The sequence below is a fragment of the Bufo gargarizans genome, chromosome 8 (genome assembly GCF_014858855.1).
Source record: "Bufo gargarizans isolate SCDJY-AF-19 chromosome 8, ASM1485885v1, whole genome shotgun sequence".
Classification (NCBI taxonomy): domain Eukaryota; kingdom Metazoa; phylum Chordata; class Amphibia; order Anura; family Bufonidae; genus Bufo; species Bufo gargarizans.
This window is the reverse complement of record NC_058087.1, coordinates 6233499-6246057: the sequence shown is the minus strand read 5'-3', so window position 1 is coordinate 6246057 and position 12559 is coordinate 6233499. Positions and strand designations below refer to the sequence as shown.

Sequence of the window (12559 nt, the reverse complement as noted above, 5' to 3'; positions counted from 1 at the left end):
TGGCACTGGGGGGACACGGAGGGGCTGATCCGATGGCACTGGGGGGACACGGAGGGGCTGATCCGATGGCACTGGGGGGACACGGAGGGGCTGATCCGATGGCACTGGGGGGGACACGGAGGGGCTGATCCGATGGCACTGGGGGGACACGGAGGGGCTGATCCGATGGCACTGGGGGGACACGGAGGGGCTGATCCGATGGCACTGGGGGACACGGAGGGGCTGATCCGATGGCACTGGGGGACACGGAGGGGCTGATCCGATGGCACTGGGGGACACGGAGGGGCTGATCCGATGGCACTGGGGGACACGGAGGGGCTGATCCGATGGCACTGGGGGACACGGAGGGGCTGATCCAATGGCACTGGGGGACATGGAGGGGCTGATCTGATGGCACTGGGGGACATGGAGGGGCTGATCTGATGGCACTGGGGGACATGGAGGGGCTGATCTGATGGCACTGGGGGACATGGAGGGGCTGATCTGATGGCACTAGGGGAGTGGGGGACATGGCAATGGATGGCATGGAGGGGCTGATGGCACTGGGGCAGTGCAGCTGAAGGCATTGGTGTAGGGGAGAGCTGAAGGCACTGGTGGAACAGAGCTGATGGCACTGGGGTGGGGGGAGCTGATGGCACTGGGGGAACTGATGCACTTGGGCTGATCACACAGGGGGGAGCAAAGGGTGTTGGAGACTGATGGCAGGGGATCTGATGAGTTTTTATAAAGGAAAACAGTCTATTAATTCATTTTTTCTTATTAAAATACTCGATTAACTGTAAAAAATTATCGATAGAATACTCGATTACTAAAATAAACGTTTACTGCAGCCCTAGTCACAATCCTCCTTCAGCTCCGGTCGGCTGGTGAGCATTGTCAATGGTCGGTGCTTGCGCACTGAATGCCCTGCAGTGGGCATTGGCCTCACCATACTTAGTGCGCATGCGCCGAGCCGGCCGCAGCTGAAGGATTGTGATGTCACAGTGGAGGGGGCGGGCCACTACCATAATCATGCCAAATAGGACCCAAGTAATAGCACTATACAAATATTCCCAAATAATGTGGTCAGACAGTGGGCAAAAATACTGACAAAAGATACTGCTAAAAGTTTTTATCTGTTGCTACTTTTTATCAAGTTGTTGGGGCCAATGATGTCATCGGTCTAGTTTGCTGACATCATACTTGCGTGCAGTGCCTTGGCCATGGTTGACAGTGGAGCAGAAGGATAGGCCATAAATGTCTGATAGGAGCAGGTTCCAGAGGTGGGACCCTCACCACCATCTTGTGAATGGACAGGAGGCAGCCCATGTGCGTCTCTCTCCATTCACTTCTATATTACTTACGAAAAGTAAGTAATTGTCGCGGCCAGATCCTGGACTGGACAGGGTGCAACAGAGAGCCAAGGCGGCGGAGGCCCGGGGGGGCAAACACCCCATTTAACACGCCGTAACTCAGAAGTACATATGCCTTATAAAGGGTCATAACATCAATCTGTCTGCCACTGCCAGATGATAGAATAAGTGGTCGCCTCCTATGTTGAAAGTTAAATGATCAGGGAAATGAGACAATTATCTACATTAAGACACAGACTCCACCAGGTTTAGTCTCCACAGGTCAAATATCGCAGGCAAATTATAGATGTGCAGGACACGTTCAGTATGTGGTGATGAAAGGACACATCAGCCGCTCATGTGATGGGCCGTGTACCTGGACCTCTGTAAGGCGATACGCGAGAGCCAGCTGAACACACCTGTTCCAAAAAGCCTAAAGCATCAATCAAAACTAACTCCTTCTAAGTCAATTCGAGCTTCCTGAGTGGAACGCGGTCATCAAGGACAGATGGCTGGAATCTCCAAGAAGGAGACACTTCAGTAGAAGAACGGTCAAAGGAGAATCTGAGGCCTAGTCAATCTATACGTGTGAAACACTCCCATCAACTACTACTACAACTATCACTCCTGTAAGTTCTAGGAATCAAGTCCATGACACTGAAGGAGTAGTATAGCAAGACAATAGTATAAGGTGAGATGAGAAAACAGGGATTTAAAGGGGTTCTCTTGTTACAGATAGTGATGACTTATCCTTAAGGGTCCATTCACACATCCGTGTGTGTTTTGCGGATCCACAAAACAAGGACAGCGGCGTGTTTTGCGGACCGCACATTGCCGGCACTAAGAGAATATGCCTATTCTTGTCTGCTATTGCGGACAAGAATAGGACATGTTCTATTTTTTTCAGGATCGGAATTGCGGACCCGGAAGTGCGGGTCCGCAACTCCGGATCGGGGCCGCATGTCGTGCGGCCCCATAGAAATGTATGGGTCCGCAATTCCGTTGCGCAAAATGCGGAATGGAATTGAGGATGTGTGAATGGAGCCTAAGGGTGTATTCAACGGGCAGATTTTCTGTCCGACGATCGCGACCTTAATAAACGCTCGTGTATTGGGCAATCCAGAACTTTCGGCATGCTGAAAGATGAGGATTTGTCGGCGGCAGATTGTGCGGTCTAATTACGATCTGCCGCCAGCAAACCACTGTACAGCATGTGGACGAGTGATGACATAGCGATCGCTCCTCGCCATGCTGCGGAGGAGATCAGTGCATGTAATAGCAGCGATCTCCTCAGCAAGCAAGCGGGCGATTTCCATGACGGAACGCTTCCCTCCTGACAATCGTCTGCATGATCGGGGTGTCTAATACACCCTTTAGGATAGGTCATCAATATCAGATTGGCGGGTATCCGATGCCCCGACCAATCAGCAGCTGCCAAAACAGACAACGGAGTCTGAAGCACCTCCCATTCACCTCTTTAAAGGGGCATTCTGGTGACTTGAAGCTATCCACTGACTATCCTATGGATAGGGGAGAACATCAAATGACAGAATAACCCTTAGATCAGTGGGGGTCCCACTGCTGCGACTCCCCCATCAAGCTACCTTTGAACATTGCTGTTACAGTGTTGTATGCGACCCACTTGCAACCAAACAGAATTTTTATTTCACTGACTAATGGCTGTAGCAAATCCTAAATTGTACCCTAAAACAGTCTTGCAACTCCAATGGGTCAAGCAAGGTCGCCATGCAGCCCTAACCTTAAAGGGGTATTATGGCAGTTAGAAGGTATTCCCTATCCAAGATAAGGGATAACTATAGGGCTGTGCGGGCCTCTGGGACCCCTACTGATTACAAAGGCAGGGGCAGAACCCGCCAAAGTGTCTGGTCGAGCATGCGCACTGCCGCTCCATTCAGCTCTAAGAGACTCTCTGAGATAGCAGAACACAGCGCTCCGCTATTTCCGAAAAAGGTCCCACAGAGATTAATGGAGCAGAGGTGCGCGTGCTCAATCTACTGCTCCGTTCATTGCAGGGACCCTGTGGGGTACAGGGGCCCCGTTCACATTACAGGTGGGGGACCCAGCAGTAGGACTTGATCTAAGAGTTATCCACTATCTTACCAGAATACCCCTTATAGGTTAGGGCTATCTCGCGACTTTGGTTGACCTATTGGAGTTGCGCAACTGTTTTAGGGCGCGATTTACCTGCGTGTGAGATTGAGAATTTGCTACCCCCTTTAAACGCAGTTGTGACACGTCATGGGTGGCGTATGATTTACCGTATCGGAAAAGTCTCTTGTGTTTTTGCAATCTGCAACAAAAAAATCCACCAGGTTTGGATTTTTTGCCACTGTTGTGTTGCGATCGCATCACATTCGCTTGTAGTAACGCCCCCAAATTCACAATCATTTCCTGCGATGTCACGATGCGCTCTTCATTCTGCGTGTAGCCCCGGCCGGAGGAGGTAGAACTTGTGCTACTACAAGCACGGAATCCAGACCCGCGGCATTGCCCCTTTGTTTTAGCCCCAACCCCCCCACTCTATGGCGCAGTAGCATATTATCCGCACATATATTGGGCAGGGGAGAAGTAATTTAGAGGGGGTTCACATGTTCACGTAATATTGCCACATTTTAACATCATTAGCATCTCCCAAGCCCCCCGTCCCCATGCGATGAGATGCTGCAGCTGTAATTACCACTTTACAAAGTGCTTGTGTGTGAACACGGCGTTATAACCACCGATGCAGCAATCTTTACAGGGCAAACACCTTGTGACAAGAGGGAAGGAGGCGGACGGCGAATGCTCTAAAGGTACGGAGCGTCCATACATGGAAGAAAAACTTTGCACAAATCTACGGTGAATATGCAGTGACTCCATGAAAAAGAAAAACATGTTGTATCCAGACTTCGCTATTGATTTTGACTCCGCCGTAAAAATTCACGGCATTTCCGTAAATACGCTCGTTTTACCGCTACATGTGAATGGGGTTTTTAAAACCTCATCTACTTGTATCGTACTGTCATTTCCTGCAGACTGCTCACAGGTTTCAAGGACTGTCAAAGCTGCCATGTGTAGGGCGATTGTGGAGCACGAGAATAACGATACCAGGGCGTTCTTCATAGGTCCGTGGTATAAATAAAATGGCCGCATTGTTTTCCCCTATAATGTGCTACGTGCCGCTGGGCTCCGATTAGAATGTCGTTTTCATGCGTTTTATGTGGAAAAACATTAACAGAAGTGAAGTTTACAACATTCCACAACGAAAAGAAACATAAAAAGCCTCAGCGACTTTGTAAATACTTCATTTTACTCATCTTGGACCGATTTACAGTTTTGCCATTTTCTTCTCCAAATACAAAACTCTGCCGGTCGCTCCTGTCGCAGAGCATTGCGGGAGCACACGGCAAATAGTCACACAGTATGGGGGTATATTCAAGGGCTTGTTCCATGGAAAATACCTGATTGGCAGGGGTCTGACTGCTGGGGTCCCCACGTTCCCCTCTTTGAATAGAGTAATGGTGGCGCATGTCCGAGGACGCTCTATTTAACTTTATATAGGAGAGGATCCCTCGACACCCACCAACCAGACAACTATTTCTATCCTATTCTGTGAATAGGGGTCATTACTTTTTTAAGAGACAATCCCTTAAACACGTAGTTGCTCCACAGCATATCCCCTTTGAACATGTGTTCTGTTGTACTTTTGGTTTTCCTTATAGATGGGTAGATATCCCTCTCCACATGCCCCACGCCTCCTATCCCTCTCCACGTGCCCCACGCCTCCTATCCCTCTCCACGTGCCCCACGCCTCCTATCCCTCTCCACGTGCCCCACGCCTCCTATCCCTCTCCACGTGCCCCACGCCTCCTATCCCTCTCCACGTGCCCCACGCCTCCTATCCCTCTCCACGTGCCCCACGCCTCCTATCCCTCTCCACGTGCCCCACGCCTCCTATCCCTCTCCACGTGCCCCACGCCTCCTATCCCTCTCCACGTGCCCCACGCCTCCTATCCCTCTCCACGTGCCCCACGCCTCCTATCCCTCTCCACGTGCCCCACGCCTCCTATCCCTCTCCACGTGCCCCACGCCTCCTATCCCTCTCCACGTGCCCCACGCCTCCTATCCCTCTCCACGTGCCCCACGCCTCCTATCCCTCTCCACGTGCCCCACGCCTCCTATCCCTCTCCACGTGCCCCACGCCTCCTATCCCTCTCCACGTGCCCCACGCCTCCTATCCCTCTCCACGTGCCCCACGCCTCCTATCCCTCTCCACGTGCCCCACGCCTCCTATCCCTCTCCACGTGCCCCACGCCTCCTATCCCTCTCCACGTGCCCCACGCCTCCTATCCCTCTCCACGTGCCCCACGCCTCCTATCCCTCTCCACGTGCCCCACGCCTCCTATCCCTCTCCACGTGCCCCACGCCTCCTATCCCTCTCCACGTGCCCCACGCCTCCTATCCCTCTCCACGTGCCCCACGCCTCCTATCCCTCTCCACGTGCCCCACGCCTCCTATCCCTCTCCACGTGCCCCACGCCTCCTATCCCTCTCCACGTGCCCCACGCCTCCTATCCCTCTCCACGTGCCCCACGCCTCCTATCCCTCTCCACGTGCCCCACGCCTCCTATCCCTCTCCACGTGCCCCACGCCTCCTATCCCTCTCCACGTGCCCCACGCCTCCCATCCCCCTCCACGTGCCCCACGCCTCCCATCCCTCTCCACGTGCCCCACGCCTCCCATCCCTCTCCACGTGCCCCACGCCTCCCATCCCTCTCCACATGCCCCACGGCTCCCATCCCTCTCCACATGCCCCACGGCTCCTATCCCTCTCCACATGCCCCACGGCTCCTATCCCTCTCCACATGCCCCACGGCTCCTATTCCTCTCCACATGCCCCACGGCTCCTATTCCTCTCCACATGCCCCACGGCTCCTATTCCTCTCCACATGCCCCACATGGCTGCTATCCCTCTCCACATGCCCCATGGCTGCTATCCCTCTCCACATGCCCCATGGCTCCTATCCCTCTCCACAAGCCCCATGGCTCCTATCCCTCTCCACAAGCCCCATGACTGCCATCCCAAAAAATGCTGAAAAGCTGCATAACCCCTTTCCAGGGCTTTGATATTGTTGGCCTATCCTTAGAATAATCCATCAATAAAAATAGGTGGGGGCCCAACTCCCCCACTGGTCAGCTGGCAGAAGGGGCTGCAGCGCTGTTCAGCCGATAGTGGCTAAACCTGGTACTGCAGCTCAGTCCTTGTCTTTTGACTGAGCTGCAGTACCAGGCTCATCCACTGCAATATGTCTGGCACTGTGCCTGGCAAACAATGAAAGCAAGAAGTGCTCACAGATCAGAGGTGGTGCTGAAAGTTGGACCCCTACCAATTTGATATTGACGGCCTATCCTAGAAAACCCCTTTAACGTGATAATATTCCCTAATCAGATCTTCACTCTGACTAGATAAACCAGAAGAGGGAAGAACATGACAGGTTTCCTGGGATTGCATGCTAGCTTTTCGTGGGATCTCTTAAAGTGTAGGTAATCCAATGAATTGCAATTAAATTATGTTAGGTCACTGTAATTGAAGTTTAACTAATGGGGTGTGTGTCTGTGAGCAATGTCTGATTAGCTTATTACATGGAGCACAGGATGTCTTGTGATGCCGACCTTCAGGATGGAGATGACCTTGTGATTCACTGGAGGACACGGCTGGGATCCAGATTATAGGACATGCCAGAACAGTCGTCAAAAATGCCTTCCACGACCAAAAAGCCCAGAGACTGGAGGCAGCCCTTCACACGGACGCATCGTATACATTTCTTTCCTAATTGATTTCATGCCGCCGTGAGACAGCAAACAGGATCCGCAATCTTCTAAATCACATCTCGCACATCCCTCCTCTCACCCATTTCTGAGGTTAAGCACCACACAGTGAACAGTTCCGCAACTTTCTAATATACCGGGACTTTCTGTTGCAATTCCTCGGGATGTTTAAGATCTCTGCTTACTGTCAGTGAACATGAACAGTCTTGTTCATGACCACGTCCTGCAGACAGCGCCGGGCTTGTAACAGAGCTCTCTTTTTGCAAGGGTCTCTTCACACGAGGGTCAAATTGGGGTTTATTGCCACAAAGACGCAGCAAATAACTGTGGTTTGCCAAAAAAACGCTGTGTTCCGCCATGATAATAAACCACAATTTGATTGCACTGTGTGAACAAACGCAAGTAAGTCCTGCATCGCTGTCACAGGGCATAATGACAGGGGTCGTCCTGATGGAGCAACCCCTTTAAGGGAACCTTCACACGCGGCAGATTCTGAGGCAGAAAATTCCACGACTGGATAGGTCATCTTCATTTCAATACTGTACGGAGCAGGAGCTCCGTACAGTATTAGGCCTCGTTCACACTTCAGTGTTTGGTCAGTGACTTTCCATCAGTGATTTGTGAGCCAAAACCAGGTGCAACTCTAAACACAGAACAGGAGCAGATCTTTCCCTTCTACCTCATGTCTGTGGAGGCTCCACTTCTGGTTTTGGCTCACAAATCACTGATGGAAATCACTGACCAAACACTGAAGTGTGAATGAGGCCTTAGAATGTATTGGCTCCGATGAGCCGAAGTTATAACTTTGCGAAGTCTCGTGAGATTTTACATAATAACTTCGGAAATTGATTTATTCTGTAAAAAAAAAAAAAAAAAAAACATCTCCCGAAATCGGGTTTGGTCCCAAGTGGTACCTTGAGAGATACAAGATACCAACAGATCCAACTATCCTCCAACGACGCCACGATCACAGTTAGGGTCCATTCATTCGTCCATATGTGTTTTGCGGATCTGCAAAACACAGACACCGGCAATGTGCACTCTGCATTTTGCAGACCGCACATCGCCGGCACTCTCATAGAAAATGCCTTTCCTTGTCCGCAATTGCGGACAAGAATAGGACATGTTCTATTTTTTTGCGGAACGGAAGCGCGGATGCGGACAGCACATTCCGGCCCTATTGAAAATGAATGGGTCCGCACCTGTTCCGCAAAATTGCCGAAATGTGAATGGAGCCTGAACATGGAGACAATTCTTTTATGTTCAATTGCCTTGGGCTTCCTGCCCTGAACACTTCCCAGCCCCTCGCCTCTAGAACGGTCTCTTGACGCTACAGCCGGCTCTCGGGGCAGAGGGGAGAGGTTGGGGAAGATAAGAGGGCAAAACTGAAGACAGACTCCCCTGTAAAGGGGTTGCCCAGTACTAGTAAAAGATGGCTGCTTTCTTCCAAAAACAGCGCCACATCTGTCCACAGGTCATGTGTGGTATTACAGATCAGCCCTATTCCCATCAATGGGGCCGAGCAACAATACCAGACACAGCTCATGGACAGGCGTGGCGCTGTTTTAAAAAAAAAAAAATATATAAGAAAAGAGGCCTATTTTACTAGCCCTGGAGAACTCCTTTAGGTTTTTCATTACTCCAAGTAAAAAGAAAGACATCATTCTATTTCAGGAATGTGCAATACTAGGGCAAAAATCAAATTTTGTGGGGAATTCGGGATTTTAAAAATTAGAGCCAATTTGTTCAAGCATCATTGGTACGCTGTATACGGTACATTATTACCTGTAGGAGTCGTCGGGTGGAACGGCCTGCATGAAGTAGAGGGCGGCAGTGCGGGCCCTCCAGTGCCACTTCTTGGCGGGGAGGCTGTAGAGGACGCAGCCTTCCACTTCTACTTTCAGCAGGTCCATCAGCTGCTTGTGTGAGCCTCCATAAAAGGCCTCGAGCAGGAGGACGCTCATTCTAGCCGCCGTCCAGTCTTCTCCTGCCATAAATATGATCACACCATGAATACCATGCAATATTATTAAATGAAGGGGAGGGTCATCAATAAGGGCACAATCACATGTGCAGGATTTGATGAGGATTTCGGCACGGATTCTGTCGCAACCCTCATCATATCTGCTGATATTCCACACCCAATGCGATTTCCCAGGAGTTTAATATCTAATCGGTGGTGGTCCGGTACCCGGCATCCCCGAAGCTCAGCTGTTTGAGGAGGGAGCAGCCTCCTTGTACAGCGCTGTACGTTGTATAGTGGTCATGCTTGGTATTGCAGCCCAGACCCCCTCACTGGAATGGGACAGGGCTGCACATAGGCCACGTGACCGATGAATGGGACGTCACTGGCCTAGAAGGCGACAATGGAGTCAGTCGGATCCCACTGATTATATATTGATAACCTATCTCCAGGGGTTTATTTTTTAATGGTCCCCCTTCATGTGATTTAAAGGGGTTGTCTCATCTGAGACAATGGGTGCATAACGCTAGGATATGTCCCCATTGTCCTATAGGTGCGGGTCCCACCGCTGGACTCTGGTCCGGCCACCACCAAGCGCTCGCCCCATAGAAGTGAATGGGAGAGCACTGCGCATGACCGGCCACCGCTCCCATGTGAGTCGAAACTGCTATGATGTTACCTGGAGAGTAAACACACTTGATGCTTTGAAATTATAAGGAGTGCTGAAGCCACCGCTCCCATTCACTTTTATGGGACCAGCACTCAGCTATATGCAGCAGACCCATACAAACGGAACGGCGGGCGGCTGCGCATGCACAGTGCGCCCTCCACCACTTTCAGGGCTCTGTTCTTAATATAGAGTCCCGCTGGGACCCACACCTATAAGACAATGGTGGCATATCTTCCAAAGACATACTGATAGGGACCTTAGATTGTGAGCCCCATTGGGGGACAGCTGGATGATAATGTCTGTAAAAGCGCTGCGGAATATAGTAGCGCTATAGAAGTGTGTAAAATAAATAAATATCCTAGCGTTAGGCCCCCATTGTCTGAGAGGAGACAACCCCCTTTAACAGTAAGAACAATATTCCTAGAGGTCCAGCGCTGCGCTCCCCGGTGTAATTACGTTGCAGGCACTTCCTGGATCACATGCCATACATTCAGCGTGTCATCCTAGCCCAGTTACAACCGGCGATGCATGGGGGTTGCGCCTGCGCAGTCAGGTTGTCTTGGGCACTGAGTGCTTACAGTCCCCGAGGTTGCCTGACTGTGTAGCCACTACCCACATACATCGTGGGTTGTAAGCAGGCTAGCTGTGAGCAGTCAGCGAACTGTGGCTCCGACTGCGCAGGCGCAACCAGGGTTGTAACCGGGCTAGGATCACATGGTGAATGTATGGCATGTGATCCAGGAAGTGCCTGCAACGTAATTACACCGAGGAGCGCAGCGCTGGACTGCTAGGAAGATTTCCAATGTGAAAATGCTTAATCACCTGAAGTGGGGGGGGGGGGGGGGGGGGCTTAGGCATTCCAATTTTTTTTAAACTGCAGACAACCCCTTTAATTGGCCATTTCATAACGCATTCACAAGCAGTGGGAAAAAGTCTGCGCAGATTTCTATCCACACCACTAAGGCCACCGATTGTCCAGGATCGGTGACAAGCATGTATATGGAACGCCCCACTTCCGGTCTGGCATGTGAGGTTTTTTTTCGGTGTTCCCGGCCTCTTGTAAAGGTTTCCAAGACCTCGGACGACCCCTTTAAAGTGGGTTTCCCACTAATAACACACAGGATAGGGGGTAAGTGTCTGCTCACTGGGGTCCTAATGCCGGGAACTCCAGGAACATTAAAACGGAGGTCGCAGCCCCCTACGTGACTAGAACAGCGATGCATAGACGTATCTACCAAGCCACTAAAGGGGTATTCCGGTTGGTAACGGCACTTTCACACTAGCGGTTTTCTTTTCCGGTATTGAGTTCCGTCCTAGGGGCTCTATACTACAAAAGAACTGATCAGTTTTATCCCCATGCATTCTGAATGGAGAGCGATCCGTTCAGGATGCATCAGTTCAGTCCCTCTTACGTTTTTTGGCATGCTGCAGTTTTCTCTCCGCCAAAAATCCTGAACACTTGCCGCAATGTCGGATCCGGCAATATTTTCCATTGAAATGCATCAATGCTGGATCCGATCCCAAGGTTTCAGGAAAAAAAAACATCCAGTTTTGCGTTCTGCGCATGCACAGACCTTTAAAAACGTGGAAAAGATAAATACCGGATCCGCTTTTCCAGATGACAGCCGGAAAGACGGATCCGGTATTGCAATGCATTTTTCAGACGGATCCGCATCCGTTTGCGTCCGGATTGCTAGGATCCTCTGCCGCAAGTGTGAACGTACCCTAACGGTTACCCCGTACCTATCTGCTGCATTTGGCTTTCTCAGGAGCTCCCATAGAAATGAATAGAGTCACCGTGCACGTGTGCGACCAGACGCTCCGGCCATTTTAGGGGCGCTGCGGGGGGGGGGGGTCCGACCTGTGGACAGGGGATAACGTTTACCAACTAGAATACCCCTTTAACGTCTATGCGACTGCCAAGTAGCCAGCAGTCCACATGCACCACCCCACCCCTGCTCAATTCTCATGGCGGACCCCGGGGCCTCAGCTTTTGTAATCATGGGGGTCCGACTGCTGTGGAAAGGGGATAAGCATTTTTAGTGGTGTAACCCTGCATCAGTTTACAGATGACATCACTGGCGGCTGCAGTGACGTCACCCATGTCATCACACAGGGGAGTAACACAAAACGCACTAACTGAAGGGCTAAAAATTCTAAAATCAAACACATAGAGAGGATTATAATATAGATACCTAGGTAAGGAGGGACTACAACCCCCAACACGCTAACACGGGTGTCTAATGACTGTGGCATAAACAAGCCAGCTATAGTAGAACCGCAAGTCCCAGCACGACCCCAGGCCAGGGCAGAGGACGCTGCGTTATGGAGGAGCCCCGCATGTAACACCCGACACAAGCACCATGCACACGAGACAAGAGGCAAAAAAGATACTGACCGCTTCCTGCGCATGCGCAAACAGCACTGGGCACGCCCCCCTCCCTCAACTGTCCTGTCGGCGTGTCTCCTAGCCACGCCTTCCAGTGACGTCGCGGTGACGTTGGGGAAAAGGCGGGATTCTGAGAGAAGACTGTACGACGCCGTTGTTAGGGACGTTCTCCCCGAGTGACGTAAGGGTACGAGCGGTGTGACGTCACAGGCTCTCTGGAGTTGCTGATTGAAAGCGGCAGCGTGTAGTAAGTAATGTTAAAGGACTACAAGTCCCAGCGCGTGTGACGTCAGAGGAGACGCTCGCTCCTTAAAATTAATCTAATAATAATATTTATGTATTAAAGTAATAATATAATGTATCATAATAAAAGTACTG

At 51.1% G+C, this 12559-nt stretch overlaps 1 protein-coding gene across 6 annotated transcripts in view; it reads right to left on the bottom strand.

The window, feature by feature from the left end:
• The window catches only part of GTDC1 (glycosyltransferase like domain containing 1), a 264439-nt gene extending 252200 nt beyond the window's left edge, over window positions 1-12239 (bottom strand). For 5 of the 6 annotated variants that reach the window (XM_044303926.1, XM_044303925.1, XM_044303923.1 and 2 more), the window contains exons 1-2: window positions 11988-12133; window positions 8945-9146 (exon numbers count right to left, since the gene is read on the bottom strand). In XM_044303926.1, coding sequence (XP_044159861.1) covers window positions 8945-9146; window positions 11988-12048 — 263 coding nt within the window. In that variant the 5' untranslated portion in view covers window positions 12049-12133. Of the gene's footprint in view, window positions 1-8944; window positions 9147-11987; window positions 12134-12190 lie in introns of those variants that run through there. The other variant, XM_044303929.1, reaches the window with a different exon arrangement.
• Window positions 12240-12559: the final 320 nt, after the last annotated feature.